This window comes from Pinus tabuliformis, chromosome 2_2 (assembly GCF_031772625.1).
Source record: "Pinus tabuliformis cultivar Carrire ecotype Pingquan chromosome 2_2, CPIR1, whole genome shotgun sequence".
Classification (NCBI taxonomy): Eukaryota; Viridiplantae; Streptophyta; class Pinopsida; order Pinales; family Pinaceae; genus Pinus; species Pinus tabuliformis.
In genome coordinates this window covers 1,256,400,611-1,256,425,546 of record NC_142300.1, presented here as the reverse complement: position 1 = coordinate 1,256,425,546, position 24,936 = coordinate 1,256,400,611, and the positions used below count along the sequence as shown (strand labels likewise).

General features: G+C 39.1%; 1 protein-coding gene across 6 annotated transcripts; it reads right to left on the bottom strand.

Moving 5' to 3' along the window:
* Positions 1–15,339: 15,339 nt before the first annotated feature.
* Positions 15,340–18,579, bottom strand: HWS (Galactose oxidase/kelch repeat superfamily protein). 6 transcript variants are annotated; one of them, XM_089406064.1, is made up of 3 exons: positions 18,378–18,579; positions 18,016–18,133; positions 15,340–17,485 (listed from the first exon to the last, which is right to left on the bottom strand). In XM_089406064.1, exon 3 carries the CDS (start codon positions 17,464–17,466, stop codon positions 16,183–16,185), a length of 1,284 nt encoding a protein of 427 aa, XP_089262190.1. In that variant the 5' UTR covers positions 17,467–17,485; positions 18,016–18,133; positions 18,378–18,579; the 3' UTR covers positions 15,340–16,182. The 6 variants fall into 6 exon arrangements, with proteins under 6 accessions (XP_089262190.1, XP_089262193.1, XP_089262189.1 ...); XM_089406067.1 differs by having other exon boundaries at positions 15,340–17,531; positions 18,016–18,106; XM_089406063.1 differs by having other exon boundaries at positions 18,016–18,106.
* Between the last annotated feature and the right edge of the window lie 6,357 nt (positions 18,580–24,936).

Here is a 24,936-nt window from a genome sequence, read left to right as displayed (position 1 = left end):
TAATATGCACGATAGTAAACCAGTGAAGGTTCATATTCCTGTAGGTGTAAAGTTATCCACTGAACAGTGTCCCAAGACACAAGAAGAGGGAGAGGACATGTCCCGTGTTCCATTTGCAAGTGCAGTTAGTAGTCTGATGTATGCAGTAGGAGTATTTAGCAGGTTTATGTCAAAACTAGGGAATGAGCATTGGACAGTAGTGAAGCAGTTTTTCAAATATTTGTGTGGCACTAGTGATTATGGTTTGTGCTACCAAGAAAGACCAGGATTGAACAGAGTTTTGGACATTCATGGCTTTGTTGATGCAGATTGGGTTGGATATCTGGATCAGAGAAAATCTACAAGTGGGTATGTATTTAACCTATTTGGAGGTGCAATCAGTTAGATGAGTAACAGACAATCTGTGGTGGCACTTTCAACTACATAGGCAAAGTACATGGCAGCCACTCATGCAAGCGACGAAGCAGTTTAGTTACAGAAATTGTGTTCAAGTATGGGGTTAGTACAGTGAGCTATAAGGATAAACTGTGACAGCCTAAGTGCAATTTTCTTGGCAAAGAACCTTGCTTATCATTCAAAGACAAAGCACATTGATGTTCAGTATCACTTTGTGAGGGATATGGTAGAAGACAAAAAGGTGTTGCTGGTAAAGGTGGACACTTTGAAGAATACTGCAGATGCATTGAGAAATTCTGTGAGCTCTGAGAAGTTCTCTTGGTGTAGAGAAACAATGGGTGTTGTAAGGTTGGATCAATGACTAGGCTCTCTTATGGTCCCCTATGGAAAGAAAACAACAAGTGGGGGAGCGCAGAGGTCAGAAGACGGGCAGTAGCCCCCCTCTGTTGGGCTCCGGGGCAGTGCCCCGGGAGAACAAAAAAATAAAATAAAATAAAATTGGACCCTATATTAAATTGGCGGACCTACCTATGGTTTTGTGCATGGATTTCGCACATGGTTTTGGGCACGATGGTTTTCGATCCATTGTGTTTTGTATATCCAATCAAGGGAACTACGGTTATGTTATAATCCAGGGTTCATGGATTGGGGCTTATAGATGCTTCGGCATGTATATATATGTATTGTAACATTGAAAGGGACATAATGAAAAATCAATCTGGTAGTCCCGGTTTTGGGATCTAGGGGTAAATCTCTATGTATATGTGTTTTATGTGTTATGTTCTCGCCATTGTTTATTTTCTATTTTTAGAATTCGTATGCAAGTAATTTATGTACGGGGTTAAAACCTACAATAAATAACATGGCATAATTGCACAATTATACTCACTAGAGGTTCAAACATCAAAATCGTCTATTTCTCCAAATCTCCAAAAAATATTGGACAATCATTCCAAGGTATTTGAGACTCTCAAAGGTCTCCCACCTATTTGTGATCATGATCATGTTATTCATTTGATTTCAGGAAGTGTTCCTCCAAACATCAGGGCTTACAGATATCCCTATGCCCAAAAGAGTGAAATTGAACGTATGGTTGCAAAAATGTTAGAGGTCGGTATAATTCAACCTAGTCAAAGTTCTTTCTCTGCTCTAGAAGTATTGGTGCATAAGAAGGATAGATCATGGCGCATGTGTCTGAATTATAGGGAGCTCACCAAGCTCACTATTAAACATAAATTTTCCATTCCTTTCATTGATGAATTGTTGGATGAATGACATGGAGAAATTTACTTCACCAAGTTGGATTTTTGTTCAAGATATCATCAAATTAGAATGAAAATTGAAGACATTTTGAAAACAACATTCAAAACTCATGAAAGTCATTATGAATTTTTTTCATGTCGTTTGGCCTTACTAATGCACATTCCGCATTTCAAGGATTGATGAATTCCATTTTCGAACCTTTCCTTAGAAAATTTGTGTTAGTATTTTTTAATGATATACTAATCTACAGTAAGTTGTGGAATGATCATGTTCATCATGTTGACGGGGTGCTCAAACTATTGGAGGAGAAACAATTATATGAAAAAACCTCCAAATGTTTCGTTGGAGTGTAGGAGGTGGAATATTTGGTTCATATTGTATCTCATGAGGGTGTTAAGGTAGGCCCTAAAAAAATTAAAAAATGAATGAAAAATCCCCACAACCATAAAGCATCTTCGACGATTTCTCAAGTTGACAGAGTATTATCTCAAGTTTGTTAATAATTATGGGAGAATAGTGGAACCTCTAACATCATTATTGAAGAAAGATGCATTTCCTTGGACTCCAGAAATAACTAAGGCCTTTGAATATCTTAAAGAGGGGATGCGTCAAGCATCGGTCTTAACTACGCCAGACTTCACAAAAACCTTTATTGTGAAATGTGATGCCTCAAGAAATGGAATTGGTGTTGTTTTAATGCAAGAAGAAAGACCAATTTCTTTTGAAATTCGTCCAATGAAAGGAAAGTGTTTACAAAAACCTATTTATGAGAATGAAATTTTGGAAATACTACATGCACTAAAGAAAATGTGACCTTACCTAATGGGAAGACACTTCAAGGTAAAAATGGATCATGATAGTCTTAAATACATTTTGGAACAAAAATTATTTCAGAAGAGCAACAAAAATGGGTCACAAAGATGTTGGGTTATGACTTTGAAATCATCTACAAAAAATGGAAGCAAAATGTTGTTGCAAATGCACTCTCAAGAAAAAAATGAGGATGTGGAAACATAGTTTTGTGCTATTTCTGTAATTCACACTGAATGGATAACAGAATCAAAAGGATGAATGGAAAAATGATAAAGAGGTGTGGAAACTCATTCAAAAGTTGCAGCAAGATCCCAATACATCTAATATATTTCGTTGGAAAAATGATTCATTATGGTACAAAGATCGCTTACATCTTTGTAATAATTCCCAACTCAAAGACAAAAAAATTGGAATTGCACACATCTCCCTTAAGAGGACACTCGGGATTTTAAAAAACTTACCACAATGTCAAGAAGGAAATTTTTTGTGATGGCATTAAATCTGATATTCAGAACTTTGTGGTAGAATGTTTGGTTTGCCAACAAAATAAAGTTGAAACAATTAAGATCTCGGGTCTATTACAACCTTTAGCCATTCCAAGTCAGCATTGGGAGGAGGTCTCAATGGATTTTATCATAGGCTTACCCAAGTCTGAAGGAAAGAGTGCCATCATGGTGGTAGTTGATATACTTATAGAGTATGTAGACTATTGTGCATTATGTCATCCTTTTAAACCCAGTACAGTTGCTATTACATTTATGGAAACAATTCAAAAGTTTCATGGAAACCCAAAGATTATTATAAATGAGCGAAATCCCATTTTCAGTGGAAATTTTGGACGAAATTATTTTCTTGTCTTGGTACTCAATTGACTCCTAGCTCATATTATCATCCTCAATCTGATGGGAAAACTAAGATAGTGACCAAATGTTTGGAAAAATATCTTCGTTGATTTGTATCTGATAAACAAACACAATGGGTCAAGTGGTTACCTCTCGTTGAATGGTGGTATAACATTCCCTTCCATACTGCAACAAAAATGACCCCATTTATGGCACTTTATGGATATCATCCACCATCCATCACTTCATCTTTAAGAGGAAATTCTAAGGTTCAAGCAGTGGAAGATCACATCGAGCATTAACAACAAGTTCTCCAACTTTAAAAGATAACCTCACTCCGGTGCAGAAACGAATGAAACAACAGTCAGATCAACATCGCAGTGAAAGAAGTTTTGAGGTAGGTAACTGGGTATTTTTACGGCTACAACCATATAAACAAATGTCCCTCAAGAAAGCTAAGAAGGATAATAAATTATCACCCAAGTACTACGGTCCTTACAGGGTGTTATAAAGATTGGTACTATGGCATACAAATTAAAGTTGCCTACATCTTACCGAGTACACCTATTTTTCCATGTTTCATGCTTCATTAACAAGCTTCAAGTTCAAACAATGTTACCAGAACTTGAGGGAAAAAGGAAAAATCATATTTGAGCCTATAGTAGTCAAGAAAGGTATTCCAATAGATGTTCCACAAATCACTTAGAGATGTCGAAGAGAATGAGAGGTTCCATTTCCGGCCCTCTTTAACAAAAGAAACAAAACATGTTTGATCCCAAAACCAAAAAGAGACAATATTAGAGGAATGATAGAATTGGAATCACAAGAAGACAAAATTAGGGATTCCAAGATTAACGAAATCATTTAGAACAAACATAGGCTCAGCTTTACAAAATGATCAATAAAATAGAGGCAATTACAAAAGCACATTGCTAAATCATGAAAATCAAAGATTAGACATTACCTCAAAGCCCCCAAAGTTGTATGGATCATTGGACTCAAAGAAGCAATGACAAAGTTTTTAAAGAGTTGATACCAAAAAAGGGAGATCTCACTAAATGAATGCCATAACATACCAAAAACTAACAATACTAAAGAGTGGATAAAGATGTTCACAAGATTGACCAACACAAAAAATTCCAACTGATAGGTTATTTTACTTGATTGAGTAATTAAGAAATGAAGTGGGTCGGTAAGGTAATTATATTGAATATGATTTTATTAATGGTCAAGAGATTCAACCCACTAATTTAGTTAACCAGCGTAGGTATTTACAATAGTTATAATTGCTTTCCTATGTTTCTACATATAAATATGAATCAATCTATCATTGAGTTGGAAATAATTAATTCCTACTTGTCTATGGTTGTAATTTTCCATTTGAGGAGTTTGTTCCTACATGATAGGAATTTAGTTTCTCCTAATTTAGTGTGTGGTTGAGAGAATCTCTCAACCACACTAATGTACGTCTAAGATAGGATTCCTATCTTGAGACTGTTGATTGTATAAATATGTGTATAATTTCCTCATTCAAATATAGAGAATATATTGTTGTGTATACTTTTATCTTGGTATCAGAGCCTGAGGGCCTAGCCCCTCGTGGGCTTGGCTGCTTCTGGGCTGAAGAGAATAAAAGTTTTGTGAATGTTTTTGTCCATCACCCTCTGTTGGCCAGCGCAGCTGTGGTTGTGGCGACAGGCAAGAGGTTGCTTAAAGTTTGTTTGAACACTGAAGGTATCAATTGAATGAGGCGAGTGAGGAGAGTATGACATCGTCAGGAATTTTATTCTCCATACTCCGCAGTTGCAGAGTTGGGAGAAAACAATGGACTGTCATAGCCCTGGACAAGGTTTGATGCCAGCAAGCTTCAAAGTGTGGACTGTTCCCCATGATGGGGATGACGATGCCACTGAAGATACACTGGACCCCGACTTCGGAGAGGCGGCAATAGGCCGCGTGGCCCCTGTTGGCTCTGGATTATGGTGGATTATTCTTCTTAGAGCATATGGCAAGTTTACAGGAGATCTTTCTGTTCAGGAGAGGACTGATGTTCAAACAAGGATTAAAATGATTTTGAAGTTGTGTCTTGCTGATGGGTTTGATATGTTCCCCACATTATTAGTAACCGATGGATCATGCATGATTGATCGTCGTATGGGAATCCATGGCCATCCTCTAGAAATACAAGCACTATTTTATTCAGCTTTGCGGTGTGCGCGTGAGATGCTAACTCCGGAAGATGGATCTGCAGACCTCATACGAGCATTGAATAACCTGCTAATCGCTTTGTCTTTCCACATCAGAGAATACTACTGGGTTGACATGAAAAAATTAAATGAGATTTATCGGTACAAAACTGAAGAGTACTCATATGATGCAGTAAACAAATTCAACATCTATCCAGATCAAATCTCCACATGGCTGGTAGAATGGATGCCTGACCGGGGAGGCTATTTTATTGGCAATTTACAGCCTGCTCATATGGACTTCAGCGAGTGTGGAGAGCTTGGTTTGACAATCAATTCTTGAGTTTGTCCATCATCGATCTTATAGCGCGGAGCGTTGGTAACCAGCGTCCTGGATGGCACAGTGGCGAAGTGGTGAATCCAATGAAATCTGTTTGGGGAGGAGAGGATATGGATAATGGACGGTCTTCGGTGGGCATGGAACACGTGGCCAAGCTCCGGATTGAAGTGGTGCGAATGTTGATCCCGCTGGGTATCCTGTGCACGCCCCTGATGGCGGTGCAAGCGAGGGAGACTCCACGTGTCATTTACATGATGAGGTCGAGCTCCGACGTGTCATATGCGGCAGAGCCGGTAGAAGACGCGTTCGACAGCAGCATAAAATGAATGTATTCCTGCAACAGGCAGCGAACTATGACTTCCAGCCTGTCAGAGTTGTTAATGAAGGGATTCGTACTGGAGTCAGTTCCCGTTTACATCTCTTTTTTTTTGCCACGTTGTCAGGCCGCAACCTAACGGGATCTTCGTTTATTCTGTAACATCACATTGAGCCAGAAATCAGGGTAAATAATGGCTAGAGTTGGGATATTCTTGCAGAACTCGCTGCGGGATTGACGGTGGACCCGAAGCCGAGGATTCACCAGTGATTTCCGTGGCGGTTTATAGTGTTTTGTGAAGAATTGAGGGCTGTATTGGGACTGCGACGGAGACCAGGATTGGGAGAATGAAAAACCGGAGCATGCAAACCCGGAGGTGGACTTTATGTGGAGTTTCACGTCGGTGGAGAGCGCAGAGGAAGCGATGGTGATTCGTTTTGCATGAGGAGATCGTGAAGAAGAGGCCACTGCTTACACCTGCGTGGTAAGCTGCTGCCGCTGTCTGCTCGCAGCATTTTTTCTTTTTCTCTTCGCTTCTGTGGGATTGAGCCAGAGCGGAGTCATTGCTGCAAGTGAAGAGGAGGCCGTAGGAGGTGGAAGATACGAATCCATGTGGAGATTCCACCGAGCCACCTGAGCTGAGAGTTGATCTGCCTGAATGCCATAGCTCGACCGTGTATTGGAGGAGGAGTCTGCGCTGAAGAGGAGGAATCGAAATTCTCAGAATTGTTTTGTGAATCGTTGCTCCAGGATCACTGCACCAGGATCGCTGATCCATGATCATTGATCCCTGATTGACCGCGTGAGGAAGATGCTCAGAGATCGTGGCATCGGTTGTAGATCGGAGGAGGCCGGACTTGCCCGGAGGCTGCGAGGAGACGCCGAGGACGAATTTTTTTTGTTTGCAGGACGAATTTTTTTTTTTTTTGTTAAACAGATCTGTTGCATCATGATTTGGAATGGTTGATTCTCTGATATACACTTGTCTGCTGACTGGCGTTCTATTTACCGATGGGGGAAAGAGTCACCTGCTGCAAGAGCAGTTTTCAGAGCTGCGTGGGGTTGCAACGGTCCAGTGATGGTAATGATTTGTTTGGACGTGAGGCTGAAATGAAGTTGATTTGAAAATTCAGCGTGGAGAGACCGAGTATAGTAGAAGCGCGGTGGTGTTGCCTCATAGAAGAGCTGGACCGATCTTCCGGCATTTGGAGGACCCGAGTTGTTGGCGATACCAACGGAGATATGTTGGCGTTGTTTGGAGAACCCACTTGCGGAGCTATCATAAGATCCTTATAATCAAGTTTGATGAGCCGATTTGTCACTTCGATAATGCCATTGTTTAAATTTTATTGTTGAGAAAGTAATATGTCTGTAATGTATATCTAGTTATATCTGGTTAAAAGAATATAGTGGCATTTAGTTTGGCCAACTATTGTCACATATTTGTGTCTGTGTTGGAATTGGCCATTCCAACAATAGACAAATTTATTTGCAGGAATGTTTAGCAATCAGATATAATGAAGACATGACAGTGAAGAAGGCATTAGAGGAGTTGCATCAGAGATCATGTTGCAGATTGTTAGTAAGCATGAGGCAGTATGCTTGAAAACAATGACTAGCCTTGATACTGTGGGTAGGGGAAGTGGCATTATGTTGCGATGCCAGAAGAATTGGATACTGAAATGCGATGGAGGATTGGACCGTGGAGTCCTGGATTACTGTTCCTGAAGGGAAAATTGTGTTCTCTTCGTGTGGCTATGAGTGCCTATGTTCTGGTTCCTTTATCAGTGGACCCCTCACAAATGAGGTAAAGGAGCAGCGACAATGTTTATGGTGGACAACAAAGTAGATGTTTGTTTGAATTAGAGTGGTTTGTGGAATAGACTCCCTAGCATGTTATTATAATAGTCATTGTATGTACACAGAAACTCCAAAATGTGAAATCAGATGTAAGTTTTTTAAGGGCATCTGAAAATTCGTGGTGATCTCAAAACCACTTTGTAATGGTTTATGGTCAGCCTGAAACCATCTTTTATCACTTGAAAGTGAGGGTTGGTGGTGAGCCAGAAACCATCTATATAGTCTTTGTGACTGAAGTGCCTTTGTGGCTAAATTGCCTATGTGGCTTGAGGTGCCTTTGTGGCTCGAATCGTGGATGTCAATGCGTTGTTTGACAAGCTTGCCTTTGTGGCTGTGTGTACACGAGAGCTTAGTGCACATATTGAAGTTGGCGGATTTGCCCGGTGGTGGCAGATCGAACTTGCCCGGTGGTGGCATATTGAAGTTGGTGGATTTGCCCAGTGGTGGTAGATCGGACGTGCCCGGTGGTGGCATATTGCCTGAGTGGCTAACGTGTACACGGGAGCTTTGTGCTCGTAGGAGCAGGTGGACTGCAGTAACACCTGGCTCACAGTCTCAGATATTGGAGTGTCTGAGCATAAGAGGGTTGGTGCACTTTTCTATCTAACAGTTGCGTCGAAAGGCGCAATCAGCGCAACTGTTTGCGATTGGTATTTGGACATGAATATTTGGCTTAGAAAGGCACTGATCTCTCTTTGTTTTTTTTTGGAGGTTTTGTACATGCAATTTGCCTGATGGTGGTGGATTTGACTATCATAACAAGTAGCCATTAAGGGGGGGAGTTGGAAATAATTAATTCCTACTTGTCTATGGTTGTAATTTTCCATTTGAGGAGTTTGTTCCTACATAATAGGAATTTAGTTTCTCCTAGTTTAGTGTGTGGTTGAGAGAATCTCTCAACCACACCACTGTACGTCTAAGATAGGATTCCTATCTTGAGACTGTTGATTGTATAAATATGTGTATAATTTCCTCATTCAAATATAGAGAATATATTGTTGTGTATACTTTTATCTCATTGTACATGAAGAGATTCAACGATATAATGATGACTACTTAGAATTATGTTTACTTGTTCTCTCTCCATTTATGTGTGTATGACATAGATATGTTCATAATTATGTCTACATTTATTTGCTTACAATGTCCAATTAATAACTAAATTGCACTACGATATTTTAGTTTACAACATAAAGAAAACGACCTCCTTTGATGTTCCTAACTTACCCAAATCACAAGGTAAAATGCATACACAAATAACTTATATGTCCTTTGAAAACAATCTTAAATTCAATATTGGAAGTAATTTTGTTTTACAATCCTAGTTCATTGAAATTCATGGCAGACAACTTTTTTCCATCAGATCAAGTACAGTGAATGTTGCAATAAACAAAAATTGCAATTGGGAACAATCCCCTAAAGTATAAAGGTGTCGTGCAACCGAGAAGACGGCACCGCCTTTGCAAAGCCGTAGTTAAAGCTATTCGGTGACCCTAGATGCAGAACGAATTCACCTATTTGCAGATCTAGACTCCTCAATGGTAGATCAGCGTTTGCTTTGGTCAGATCTGGAGTTATCCTTGTTGATTTGTGGCGCCCTGTACAGATCACCCTACCATCTCCCAGATCCAGCGTTCCAAGTTGAAGATCGACCTCCAATTTGGAAAAAAATTCCCTTTTGTTTCGGGTGGATCCACAGCGATCTTCTCTGAGGACGAATGCAATGGGGGGCTTTCCTTGATGGACCATGCAACGAGGATCTCTGATATTTTTTCCAATTTTGATATGGCTAATGATTTGTGTGATTATCAAGAATGGGAGACGGATCTGAGCACCAAGACATATTTTCAAATTTTCATTAAAACCTCAGATGGAAAATCAGTTCTATTCTAGGCTTGGGCCTCAGAAACCGTCAATCAACTGAAGCAAAATAACCAGAGTATTTTGGATATTTTGGTGCCCCTATAGAGTCTAATTTGTGGAGGAAAATCCATGCAAGATGATCTGAGATTACAAGAATACAGCGTTCTTCCGTCATCCACCATCATATTAAATCTAAGGCTTCAAGGAGGCTCTCCTAGATCAAGCGATCAAAAATGAGCAAGGGGAGTATCCGGATCTAGTCTTCCCAAAGGAACAGAATCGAATCAAGAACCAGTAAGTGGAGGATTTTCTTTCAAAGACATTCTCAAAGGGAAATCTAAAGCATCAACAATACTGAATCAGATACACAATATACCCAGCCCTTATATCGTGGAACAATTGAATCAAATACCTGCGATGATTGTAGATCTATCAGAAATAATGATCTATGCACAACATATGAATCTCAAGTAGTCATATGCATATTCAACGATTTTTGGCCAAAACCAATGGAACTTTTCCACTAAATTTTCACAACTTGGACAATAAATTGTGAAATTCACCTTTGCTCTCGGAGTTTTTTCATAGTAAATTTTGCATCATCGGAGGAACGCGAATATATATTATGAGAGGGCCTGTGGTTCTAGGGTTCTACGAGACTTTTTGTCACCCCATGGTTCCCAAATTTCGATGCCAATACTATGGTGGTATCAAGAATGTCAGTTTGGGTTAGATTGCATAATCTCCCCATACATTTCTAGCACCATAAAGTGCTTGAAGACATTGGGAATCTCTTAGGGAGATACATAAAGACAAAAACACAAAGAGTTGAAGAACGCATCTACACTTTTGCCAAAATTTGTGGAGGTGGATCTCAGCAAAGGATTGTCAAATCATATCCTCTTGACACATAACAAACAGTGTTGGACATAGTTTTTAGATTTTGATAACACGGCTTTTAGATGTTGAATTTGCCGACACTCTGGACATCTACAAAACTCATATGTCATAATACCAAGAAAGTGCCTCGAAGGAAGAAGAAATCAGGGAAGCAGCCCAAGGGATGGCAATTTCCACAGTAGTTGTCTGAAGAAGAAGAGGATGATGAAGAACTAGAGCCCCCTACCACTGAAGAAACCCAAATTCCTCAAGATAGCGTCGAAAAGGGAGGAATTAATAATGATATTTCAATAACCCCAGCACACACCGCGACAAGAGATCATCCCTGAAGCAAAAGAGCTAGGAGCTCTAAATGTCATCATGTATTTGAACATTCGGATTCAAATAAGGAAACGCCTAGAATGAAATAAGGGTCCCAGCTAGCACTTGTCACAAACACTAACATGATTGAATGCATTGTAAACATCTACAGCGTGTAATTTTGTTTTCATTAAAAAAATTATGATTTTTCCTCTGACCAAAAAAACAATATTTAAAAAATACAAACAACCAAAAACCCTAAAAGGGTGAATGAAATAACCTCCGATTTAAATTATTGGAAAATAATAGTAATTTCTCTTCCATATATTAATATTATTTAAAAAATTATAATAAATATTAAAAAACATTTATTATTTTAATAACTAAAATAATTGTTTTATATATATATATATATATATATAATAAAATTATGGTAAAAAATTATGAAACAATATTATTAAAAATACAAAATAATTCATCTATTATATGAAAATTATTAATTTAATATTTAAAATCAATTTTTTTTATTACTAATCCATGGGTATAGAATAAACGTTGATGGAGTGTATTGTTAGATCACTTCATGATATCACTGACACTAATTCGAAACTTTGTGAAGGTCACTAATTCGAAATTCTGTAGGCAAAAATCTAGCCATGTTTAAGCGGTCTGACCTAAGCCGAATACCACAAGATCTAGCCATGTTTAAGGGTTGTTGTGACCTAAGCCGAGTACCACAAGTCAAGTCAAGTTTGATGTGGTCTCTAGATAACTAAGACAACTTGACAAACAAACAAAAAATATTTTATAACTAGCTTTTAGAAACCAAAATATTGCAAAAATAGAAAACCACTTTCATGAATTTGGTAATGCGATATAAATAAATCATACACCAAAACTTCACCTTATGGCAAATGAATATATAAAAATTATAAAGTAAATAAAGTAGATGAAACACATATACAAGTATTAGACTTATTCTTCATAATATGTAATAGGTGTAGACTTTCATGTAAGAGGCATAGTTTAATTATTGGACTAAATGGTTTTTTTTTTTAATTTAAAATACAATTCCTATAGAAAAATTGCGATTTTTTTGTTGTCTAAAACGCACTTTTGAATGTCAAGGAGTTGAGTTTATGCTATGGCCATGGTGGATGCGTAAATTAAATTCATGCTATAGCCATGGTGGGTGGATTCAAATCTCCAAAAGACAAGTTCAAATCTCAAATTCTAAACAAAATTGACCAAAAAATAACATCAAAATTTACCAAATAAAAAGAAAACCAAAAAAACAAATTTACAAGAAAAATTATGTAATAATATCAATTTTCTTTTATATAATTCATAAAAACCAATTAAATCTCAACCTTTTATTTTAAAATTATTTAATCATCAAACATAAAATTAATTTTATTTTTATAGGTTTTATATTCTTCATTAATAAAAATAATGGAAAATTTTATCATTTATTTTAAATCTCAACATTTTATTTTAAAATTATTTAATCATCAAACATAAAATTAATTTTATTTTTATAGGTTTTATATTCTTCATTAATAAAAATAATGGAAAATTTTATCATTTATTTTAAATCTCAACATTTTATTTTAAAATTATTTAATCATCAAACATAAAATTAATTTTATTTTTATAGGTTTTATATTCTTCATTAATAAAAATAATGGAAAATTTTATCATTTATTTTAATTATCTTATATTTAAGAAACGAAGAATTAAATGGATTACTAAATGATTTTACTTTATTATACACTGAGTGGGCTTAATCATAACAAAGAATTAAATGGAATACTAAATTATTATTACCTTATTATAATACTTAAGAACATGTATTTCCTCTTAAGAGGTCACAAGTCCAAACCAAAAAGAGGTCAAGTATATATATCTTGGTAAACTTAGCAGTCAAATCGCTACACGGAGCAGTCAAACAGTCAAATTGCTACGCAGAAGTAGATCCTTGTCCCACAAACCAAAAGGTCTCATATACCAATTTAGCCACGATGTTAAAATTGGATAATAATAATAATAATAATAGTCAAATTGCTAAGCAGAAGTAGATCCTTGTCCCACAAACCAAAAGGTCTCATATACCAATTTAGCCAGATGTTAAAATTGGATAATAATAATAATAATAATTTAACCAAACACTGACATTAAAATTGGATAATAATAATAATTTAACCAAGAGTCTACAGTGACATTAAAATTGAATAATAATAATAATGATAATTTAACCAAGAGCCAATAATGACATTAAAATTGGATAATAATAATAATAATAATTTAACCAATGACATTAAAATTGAATAATAATAATAATAATTTAACAAGAATCAACGAAATACATAATTTAACAAGAATCAACGAAATACAATGAAATTAATTAAAATACAGTGCAATTAATTAAAGCCCGCAATGTTTTTGCGCGTAGACAAGGACACCCATTATTAAATTTATTGGTTTATCCATTAATCACTAATTGAAGCAACCATTCAAAATCTCAAGTTTTTTCTTGAAACAGAATTTACATGTTTCTTCGACTGTACCAACTTCACCGGAAAATACTTTTCAAGAACTATTGCTTTTGGTATTTTTTTGGGTGGTTGACATTCATTCATTCGATATCATCTATCCATCTCTACCTCCAATAAATTTCTCAGATCTCATGATACCTTGAATGTTTCATCCAAATAAGATTATCTGATCTCATCATACCTCGACCGTTTCATCCAATAGGCATTCTCTGTTAGTTTCAATATCTAACTACCATCAAACCTCGACTCAAACCTCGACTGTTTCATCCAATAGGATTCTCAATATCTAACTACTATCAAACCTCGACTGTTTCATCCAATAGGATTCTCAATATCCAACTATCTATCTGCTTTCAGACTTTCATCCACTATGATTTGAAAATGCAGGGGTTTCAAGATCTATCCATCTATATGCTTTCAGACTTTCATCCACTATGATTTGCAAATGCAGTAGTTTCAAGATCTATCCATCAATATGCTTTCAGACTTTTTCATCCACTATGATTTGCAATAGCAGCAGTTTCAAGATCTATCCATCTATATGCTTTCAGCTTTTCATCAAATGACTTTTTTATTCCATTACTTTTAAATGCGAATAGTCAACTCATTTCATCCAACCAGTTACCATATATTATATTCCGTTCAACTCCATTATTTACAATCGAGGTCACAGGGTAAGAAAGGCTGATAGCTTTCGCCATATTTGGTGGAAGATTTTGAGATCCCCTAGAAACTATCAACATATGTAGAATGTACTCTGACCTTCTCATCCTGGTCAAGCAAATATGGTATTTCAGTATTATATAGACTATTCTTACCTGCTTATCCTTGTGAAGCAAAGATGGTATCCTGTTATACAGGTGTTAAATGTATGTCAATAAATTGGGTCTAGCCCAGTCAGTGTTAAAAGTATATCATTCAACTGGGTCTAGCCCAGTCAATTGGGTATATCATTCAATTGTGAAGCAAAGATGGTATCCTGTTATACAGGTGTTAAATGTATGTCAATAAATTGGGTCTAGCCCAGCCAGTGTTAAAAGTATATCATTCAATTGGGTCTAGTCCAGCCAGTGTTAAAAGTATATCATTCAATTGGGTCTAGCCCAGGCAGTTGAGGAGTATTATGATCCCCCACCTTTAAATAAAGGTAGCCATTCATTGTGTTAAACGTATATCAATCAATTGGGTCTAGCCCAGGCAGTTACGAGTGTTATGATCTCCCGACTTTAAATAAATTTAACCATCCATTGTTCGTGTGACAGGCAGGATAAACACACAATTCCATACACTTGCATAAATCACATAAATCAAATCCAAGAGCAAAGCCAAAAACAAACAACACATATTTTAGAAAGTGCAACTTCTCTACTCCCAACAGTCCATCAACAAGCTCATCTACTCTCAATTTGAAAAATTCAAGATTTCAAAGAGGCCAAGAAAAATAGCATCATCAAGAAAACTCACTCTTTGCACCAGGAACTGAGTTGAACATTTCAATAGCCTGTTATACATCATCTATCAGGATGTATTCAATAATAACTATATACAACGAAGGAAAAATGCCAATTGAAAAGGAAATTTAAATTACCAATGCAGGATTTTAGTCCTGCGATATTCTGGAAGAAGCTATTGCCCTTGTTTGCAATGTTACTATAGCTGATTCTAGCTCCCTCAATTCTCAAACAAGAAGAACGTCAATCCATCCTTAAATATTAAAAAAAGGTAGTAGTATAATCTGTAAATAATTCATTCCAGATCATTTAATCCTTAACAATGAAGGACATACATTTCTCCATCAAACCATCTTACTGAACAGAGAATATTCTGCAAAAACTTGGCCTCAAGTTTATAAAACTGAATGCTGATTTATCCCATGTACATCCTCTTCTTCAATGTAATCCTCCCAAAATCACCATCCACAATACAGCATCTGCCATATTTGCATCTGCAACTGCATTTGCAATTGCAGGCAAAGCACATATAATAATCTCCTGATTCTTGTAATCAACAGATATCAGTAACTAACCCCTAAAACAATATGCCCCTAATCTATCAAGTTCAAGCTACTTAAACCAAAAATTCCACACAAACGAAACTAATCAATTTAGCTCATGCCCTATCCCTCCCCCCTCCTCAAAAAGCCAACTCATTAACAATGGCAATTTGTCTTGAAAATTCCCTGCGAGTTTGCTGAGGAATGCAGCTGGATATAAACTAGACCAAAAATATTTTACCTGCAAGATGTCCTTCAAAACCTATCCCATTGGATTAATAGAGTTGGTGGAAGTGTAATCCTCTTAAAATTAATAGCCCTTCGTAAAATTGCGCAGAGAATTGCAAGTGTTCAAAGAAATCCAGCAAAAACTTGTCCCTTTTATCCTTCTGGCTGCATTCCAAAAACTAAGGAGAAAGAATTGAGGATGATAAGTTCCTGGTGCATGCACTCCAACATCTCAATAAATGGACAAAATCAACCCAATTCATGCATCAGACATGCAAAAAAATGACTTCCAAAATAAACTATTTGTAGTCCCACTGCAATGACGAACTAAACGCTAACTCCGAGCCTGGGCTCAAAGCAAAATCCTGTAAAGAGCTGAAGAGGAAACCTCTTCGTGACAGGGCATTTCTGAGACCATTTCCATGATCTCTGATTTGTGTCAAAAACAAGCAATGCAGGAGCACCATAGCTCTGAATGTATATAAGCTCATCAGTACCACTGCTGGAAAAGACATCATCAAATTCCCCAAATCCTTGAAAGAATTTGTGAGGCATTCGTGCAATCTCTCGCCATTCAAACCTATCAAGTTCCCAAATGCCAATTCCTTTGATTATACCAGGCCTATCAGCCTTACCAATGCCGCCCACCATCACCAAACGCTCTTTGAGATTCATAAGACGGCCACATGTAAGAGAACAAGGCATGGAAATTGACAAAATTTTCAAAGAGGCATTAGAAAGATCATAAATTATTAATCCATGCCTGTTTTCTGAGTTACCCACCATTGCAGTGGAATAAATCAAGCAATATAAAACTCCATTGCAAATCACACCCTCATCCCCGCCTCTCCATCCTCTTAACACCTCACTGACCGAACTGATCCATTTCTGGAGTACCGAGTCATAAACTTCAATAGAAAGATTCCACTGCAAGTAGTCATCAGGGACTTGCTTGGACCTTGCAACAACAACAGTATATGTATTGGTTTGTTGGTTTACAGTCATGGCCAGGGCACTATAGTCTGAGATTTTTAGTTCTGGGGGATCAGGAAGCTTTTTGTTGTCCTTCGTGACAGGGTTACAGACATAGAGCTGGTTCCTATTGGTATTGTCCATGAAACAAACCAACCCAAATGAAGAAGCAACAAACCAACTTGATGTGTCTATGCAAGGAAGGCTGAAATTGTACCATTTCTTTAAAACGTGATCATATGCAAACCCGGAGGCATCTTCTGAATTCGTGAACATGAAGTACCAAGGCTTTTGTGAAGGTACTTTGGACCACTGCCACATGAATTTCTTTGAGATCGTGATAGAGTTCCATCTCTTACAAACTATTCCTGCCCGGAAAACGCTTGCAATGGGCAAAAGTGTAAGAATTCTCTCCAAAAGATCATCCGGAAGAATGACATCCAAAGACAACAAATGCTCCTCGCTACATTCTTCATTGTCTGAATAGGATTCGAAATCCAAAACATCACTGCATTGCTGAGGTCTTCTTACTTGTACTTCTCTAAGTCTTGACCGCATTTCTCGAGGCCTTACTTGCATTTCTCGTCCAATTTCCTTCAAGCAGGTTGTGAAACTCAACCATGCCGCCCTCTCTTCCATTGCTATTTCTCCCCCAAGCCTTCACGAAAAATTAATTAAATCGTTAAAATATATCAGCAAAAACCCTGCAAACTTGCAAAGGCGCCGGAGAAAACCATCAGGAAAGAATATAAAGCAAAATCAAAACAAGTTACATTGGCATGACCAAAAAAATAGGACTGAGCAAGAAATGAGCATATATCACGTCAAGCAGCACACAAAGTAGTGAATGAAATGAGCAAAGCCGCATCAAAATAGTTCAAATTGGCATTAAATAAACCAGAGCCAGTTCAAACTAACATGAAATGAACGAAAACTAGCATCAAAACCATCTAAATTGGCAGGAAATGAACAAACCCCGTATCAACACAACCGACATAAGCATGGAAATGAACGAAACGCACATCAAAAACCCTAAAAATTTCATGAAATGAGCCGCCGAACCCACGCCCCAGGGACGAAATTTGAGTGAAAATACCGAAGCCCACGTTAAAAACTTTAAAATTTGAATGAAATAAGAAAGCCCCGCAACAAAATATCTCAATCTGGCATTTAAATCCCTGCACTCACCTCAATTAGAACTACTGGAGCTTGACGGATTCTTCTTCGGAGCAGTTTTAAACCCCAAACACCATCGATAGAAGCCCTCGTTTGCTGTTCTCTGCAGAAGATAAAACAAGACAAAACCCTGAAATACACAAAAAATTGCATTACCAAAACTCAAAAACGTCAAACAAATGTTTAAAAAAATCCCCCCCCAAATTGCAAATCCCAAAGCCTCGATTGAAAACAACTCGTACTCCCATCCAGCTGGAAAAAATAAAACGCAAATAGATCCAAAAAATGGTACACAGAACCCTCGCCCTACAAACCCTCATAGCACACAGATTGCAGCCATTTTACAGAGATTATTATTGCGCATAAAAATATACCTAACCTCTGTGAGGAGCCTGGGTCTTCTTCTGTGGCGGATTCTATTCAATGCTCGGCAAAATGCGTTCTATTAGCGGAATCGAACTGCACAGCGAACGAACGGTGGAATTCCAATGCAAAATCATGCCGACCTCCGTGCTCTTTCGAGGATGAGCAGAAGCGGCGTCAAAAACGACGAAGAGAGGAGGATTTTGTCGAGGCCCGTGAATATATACGACGGTTTTAGAGCAATAGGCGGTTTTCAAAATAGCGGTTTTTGAAAAGCGGTATTGAAGGTCCTTTTCATCTTTCGATTGGCGTGTCGAGTACTTCTTTTGAGACAATGGTTACATCAAATGTTTAAAAGTGTACAATATTTAATGCGTTAATAGATTTATAGGCCTCCCTCACAACTAGACTAGGTTCCAAGTACCATTTTGCTCGTTCCATGTACTCTTCTTAGGGAATGATCTTTGTCAAGGTTGGTTTGACCCAGTTGGTATTGGTGTTTTCTTGTCTTTGTGTTTTTATATTTATGTAAGATGTAAAATTTATTCTGCAGTTTAAGTAATAAATGAAATGATTTTTTATTATGAATAACAGGGTGGTTCAGAACGTGTTGAACTTAAAAAAAAATTGGACTAAATTTGATATATAAATGTAATTTTAAAAAAAGAAATTGTAATTTATTCGGAATAAATTTGGTATATAATACAATTTTTTAGTTAGATTGTGATTTTTCTATTATTTAAAATATATTTATTTTTAAAAAATTTATAGGCATTATTACAAATTAAATAGCTTAAACTTATTATTCTTAAAAATTGTTGTGCCATTTTGGACAAAATTGACAAAAAATGTCATTCATTTATTAGTAAGATTAAGTGAAAAATTATTATAGCTTGGTTGTTAATCTAGAATTAGGGTAACGGGGAAAATGCGAGAAAGCAGAGGAGGGTTTCGTTCCTGAAGATTTGCCACAACATCTGTCAATAAGTCATATTCTTGTCCGGAGATAGAGGATGGCAGAGGAGGGTTTCGTTCCTGAAGCCCTAGGCCCTAGGCCTAGGTAGAGCAGGCTTCCGCAGGCGACACGCAGGTACGGCGAAGGCAGCGCTGGCGAAAGTACAGTACTCAGCGTGGTGGGAAGCCGATGGCGACAGCTAGGAAGGAAAAACCCCTTTTCAAACGGCGGTTTGTTGATTTTGCTTTACCTGGTCACGGGGGCGGTTTCAATACTTTTAACCTTTCAGTAATTTTCGTGGAAGTTTTCACTATTCTGGCCAGCTACAACCCTAAGAGCATAAGCTGTAAGCGGTTTACCAAGCGACTGTCTCGGGCTGTGGTTGGAAGGCTATATTCCCGGTCAAAACCAAAACAATGGTAAACTCGAGCGAAGCGTTGGAGCTGGAACCCTCTCCGGAAGACCTGATAACCGTTTGGGGAAGGGAGTTTGCTGCACAGGCTCTGGGAGAGTCGTTTGGCAAGAAGAAAGAAGGGTCAGGAGTTGCTGCGGGCGTGGGGGATACAACCAGAGCCACAAGTTATGTCAAATTTCTGTCGGAAGCAAGTTGGGACCTGTCGGGGTTGTTGGGAACTCCTGGGAAAGAAGCTGTAAAAGGCTCCACCTTTGACACGAAGCCATCATGGGAAGACGAGGGCACTCATCCGCTGTCTGGTAAGTTACCATCCCCTTCAAAAATTTTCTCCCCATCTGGGGGTTTAGAAGATATTATAAACTCGGTTCAAAATGTCGGTGTCTGGAGACCTGTTGGGGGTATAAAATCCTCTGGAATCGAAACTGGGAAGAGTTCACAGCAGTGTGCGGTCAATAGGGACCTGTTCCCTAAAAATTTGGATCAGGGTTTTTTGGGGCCGAAAGTAGGGGAAGCGGCCAGAGAAGTCAGGCATTTTTTGGGTGAAAGCCCCGGTTTGCCTCATGTTCTTGCCGGGGAAGGGAATAGTGGCAGTCCGATTGAAGGGCTTGTCGAGACCCAGACAAGTAATGGGATCGAGCATGCAGAAGGAGCGGATAATGGAGACCGAAGGAGGTATGATGAACAATCTCAGGAGCCTGGATACAAGTTCGAGACATCTGATGTTAGAAGATTAGGGGGGAAACGCAAGAAATCAAAACCTTTAAAGACAAGGGAGTTTGAAGAGGTGGTTCTGGGGATGGATATGCAGGTTGAGGATGTTTTAGATGTGGATGGGGTCACGCTGGTGGGCAGAATTAGAGGTCACCCTGTTTCAGGTGTAGCCTTTAGGCGTTGGGCGGAGAATCAGTGGGCGGGTTCGATGGCGGCCACCTTCAAATCAAATGCGCTGGTCAAGGGTTGGTTTATGGTCAAATTCGACTGTAAGGAGGCTATGGAGTGGGTCGAAGGTCAGAATTGGGCATATGGGAATAGGCCGGTATTTTTCAAGAGATGGACGCCTCTGTTTGATGCTGAAACAGAAAGGATGGACGAATTTCCGGTTTGGGTAAGAATACCAAATCTTCCCCCATACCTCTGGGCGGACTCGGTCTTCAGGTCGATTGGGAATGTGTTGGGGACTTATCTGGATGCAGATAGATCCTACCTACAAACCTTTGAGAAAAGGGTGGCACGGATTCTGGTTAAACTCAATCCAAAGGAGGGCCTAGCAAAATCTATTCCTCTTCGTTATAAGGATTACAGAATTGAGCAGAAACTCGATTACGAACATCTCCCGTTTCGCTGTCACTGTTGCCACGAATATGGTCATTTGGCGCGTGATTGCCCGCTGGGAAGACGAAGGAGGAGGTTTCAAAAGGAGACAGAGGGCTGGGAAGAGCCTATAGGGCAGGATGAGACTCAGGTAGAGGAGCCTGTGCGCGCGGGGACTCACGGGGAGGACCATTCTCATCAGACAGAGGCAGTTTTTTCCAAGGAGGAAGGAGAGCCGATGGATCTTGCAAACAATCAGCCGATGGAGGACACCACCATGGAGCCGAATGTCGAAACAAACTGCAATCAATCGGGTATGCCGTCCACAGCTTTAAAGCATTCCTCTATTATATCTGATTCTTGTATTGGGGGGCTTTCTGTTTTGAACACATGTAACGATGTGATGAAAAAAATTGATAACCTTTCTATTGAGTCAGTCTCCATAAATCTGGATGGTGAGGACTTTCCCCCTTTGAAGACTGGTGGTGAACCTAGCTCTGTATCACGGCCCTATAACCTGAGATCCTCTAGCAAAAAACCGATTGTCCCGAATGAGGTCATGGAACCGGTAGGAGGATTAGGGTTAGAAACTCCAAAATGCCACACAAAAAAGAGCAGAGGTAGAAAATCGAGATTACACATTACTCAGGAAAAAGTAATTTTTGATGTTGCTGATGGGAAACAGATGACAATCCCTGGGGCGCTTAGAGCAGCAAAACCCCCTGAGACGGTTATCAAATGATCTGCCTCTCTTGGAACTGTAGGGGTTTAGCTAGTAAACCTAAAAAACTAGCTCTAAAAGACCTTATTTCTCGCTGCAACCCTGATATTGTTTTCCTCCAGGAGACTTTAGGAAAGAGTATGGAAGTTGAAGCAGCTCTCTGCTCCCTTCTCCCGGGATGGGTTTTCATGGCTGCAGATGCCTCTGGTCACTCGGGAGGTATTGCTATGGGTTTCAAAAAAGGAAAGTTGAAAGTGCTATCCTCATGGGGACTCCAAAATGTCCTGGGAATGGAGGTTGTATCATCAGAGTTTGATTTCCCTCTGACAATTGTAAATGTCTATGGACCATGTCAAGGAAGGGCAACGTTCTGGAATGAGTTTCTCTCCAAAAGTTTGGTACAGGACAAGAATCTCATCATTGGAGGAGACCTTAATTTTTCCATGGGAACTTCGAAAGCCTGGGGACCTCTTGCAAGGGAGGATCCTTTGACGGATTTCTTTACAAATGCTCTTTTGTCTCATCAGCTGATTGATGTAAACATCATAAAAGCTAAACCTACTTGGAGAAACAGGAGGACTGGGGAGCATAGAATTGCTATAAGGTTGGATAGGTTCCTCATCAGCGAGAGATTGGCATCTCTGGTTCCGTTATTCAGGCAGTGGGTAGGGGAAGGTGGAAATTCAGATCACTTCCCCATTCTCCTTGAGTTCTCAAAGCCCCCTCACAAGCCGGCCTCGCCTTTCAAATTCAATGCTCTCTGGCTCCAGGAGGAATCTTTCATAAAGCTTTTCCATGAAACTTGGAGGCACCCGAGACCTGACCTTGAGGGGAGCAAAGCTGGGAGGTTCATGGAAAATTTAAAAAGGTTGAAGAAAGCAACCATTGTCTGGGCCTCTGAAAGGAGGAGGAAACAATCTGAAGATTTAGTAAGCATTGATGAAGCCCTGAGGGTTCTGGAAGAACCAGAGGCTGACGCCTATGCATCTTTGGAATCTAAAGAGAAAATTTTGGAGTTGGAAAAGAAGAGGGCGAAGATTTTATTGGATAAAGAAGAAGAGTGGAGGTTGAAAAGCAGAGCTATCTGGCTAAAAGCAGGGGATGAAAATACAAAATTTTTCCACAACTATGCAAAAGGGAGGAGGAATGCAAACACTATTTGGAAGCTGAGGGATTCGGAAGGTAGGGAGGCATCTTCGTTCGAAGATCTGTCTGCTATGGGGAAAGATCACTTTCAGTCCCTCTTTGCTGATCCGGGGGATATTAATCTACCAGAAATCATCAGAACTGCTCAGGCCTTTCCTCGTTTTGTGGAGGAGGAGGAGGCAGAAGACCTCTTTAGAGAGGTGACAAAAGAGGAGGTTGAGAGTGTTATAAAGTCCATGGCAAAAGACAAAAGTCCTGGACCTGATGGCTGGTCCATAGAACTTTTCACTCATTTCTTTGAATCCATTGGGGCAGAACTTTCTGAGGTGGTGGAGGAGTCTAGAATTAAAGGAGAAATATATGGGCCGTTCAATGCAACTTTCATTGCCCTCATTCCGAAAAAAGAGGATCCTGGCTCCTTTGAAGATTTCAGGCCTATCTCTCTATGCAATACCATCTACAAGATTATAGCAAAGATTATTGCGGTACGCCTGAAACCTATCCTATCCTGCTATATCTCAAAGGAACAATTTGGCTTCCTAAACGGGAGGCAGATCCATGAGGCTATTGGAGTAGCACAAGAAACAATACACAGTCTCAGGCAGGCAAATAAGAAGGGGGCAGTGCTTAAAATTGATCTAGCCAAAGCTTATGACAGGGTCAATTGGACATATCTCAAGATGCTTTTGATGCACCTTGGTTTTCAAGCAGGTTTCATTAGATGGATCATGGGATGCATCACAAATGTAAATTTTGATGTTCTGATAAATGGAGCTGCTTCCCATTTCTTCAAGAGCCAAAGAGGACTTCGCCAAGGGTGCCCGCTTTCCCCTCTGCTCTTCCTCCTTGCGGCAGAAGGTCTAAGTAGGCTTATCTCAAAGGCTAAAAGTTCAGGTTTGATCAAAGGTTTGGAAGTTGCTGTTAACCTTTTCATCACCCATCTGCTTTTCGTTGATGACATTCTGTTGTTTACAAATGGGAATATATCTGAAATATTAGAGCTAAAGTCTATACTTGATCTGTTTCTAAAAGCAACAGGACTTAAAATAAATGACAGAAAGTCTCAGCTGATTTTTGAGGGTTTCAGTAGGCAAGAGGAGACAGCAATTGAGACTCAGCTGCCCTTTGGAACATGTAATATGGAGCAGCCCTTTAAATACCTTGGTTTTTGGCTCAAGCCAACCTCCTACAGGAAGCAGGACTGGAATTGGTTAGTAGCAAAGATTGAACAAAAAATTGCCCATTGGAGTTTCAAATGGCTGTCGAGGGCTGGAAGACTCACTTTGGTGAATTCAGTTCTGCAGGCTATACCAGTTTTCTGGGCAACCTTGACATGGATACCCAAAGGAATCCTCCACAAAATAAAGCAGCTTTGCAGTAGATTTCTTTGGTCGGGGTCCAAGGAAGAGTCTGTTCTCCCATGGGTGGCATGGGACAAAATCGCAAGGCCAAAAGATTGGGGAGGTTGGGGGCTAAAAAATCTTGTAGATTTTAGCCAGGCTCTAGCTGCTAAATCAGGATGGAGAATCATAACAATGGAGAATCTTTGGACGAAGGTGGTAAAAAGGAAATACATTGATCCCATCCCGATTGAAGATTGGATAAGAAGGCCTAATAAGAAAGGGAGGAATTGCTCAGTCATTTGGAAAGCCACTTCGGAGGCTTTTAAGGTAATTGAACAAGGTTTGGCATGGAGAGTTGGGAATGGAGAAAGTCTGAGGATTGGCAGAGACCCTTGGGTAGGTTGCAGTGAAGATTTTGCCCTTTCCCCGGAACTGATTACTCATCTGGAGGGCATGGGTATAAAAAGTTTAAATCAGATAGCTAGTATGGAGCAGACTTCTATTTGGGGCCAGGCCTGGAAGACTGGAGAGGATATTGGTCTAAATGTCTTTTGGCGAGATGATTGGCAGCGTTATATTCAGGAGTTGAGAAGATCAAATGTCAGAATTATGGATAGGCCAGATTCTCTGGTCTGGGCACATGCTGAATCAGGACTCTACTCCCCAAAGGCTGGCTATA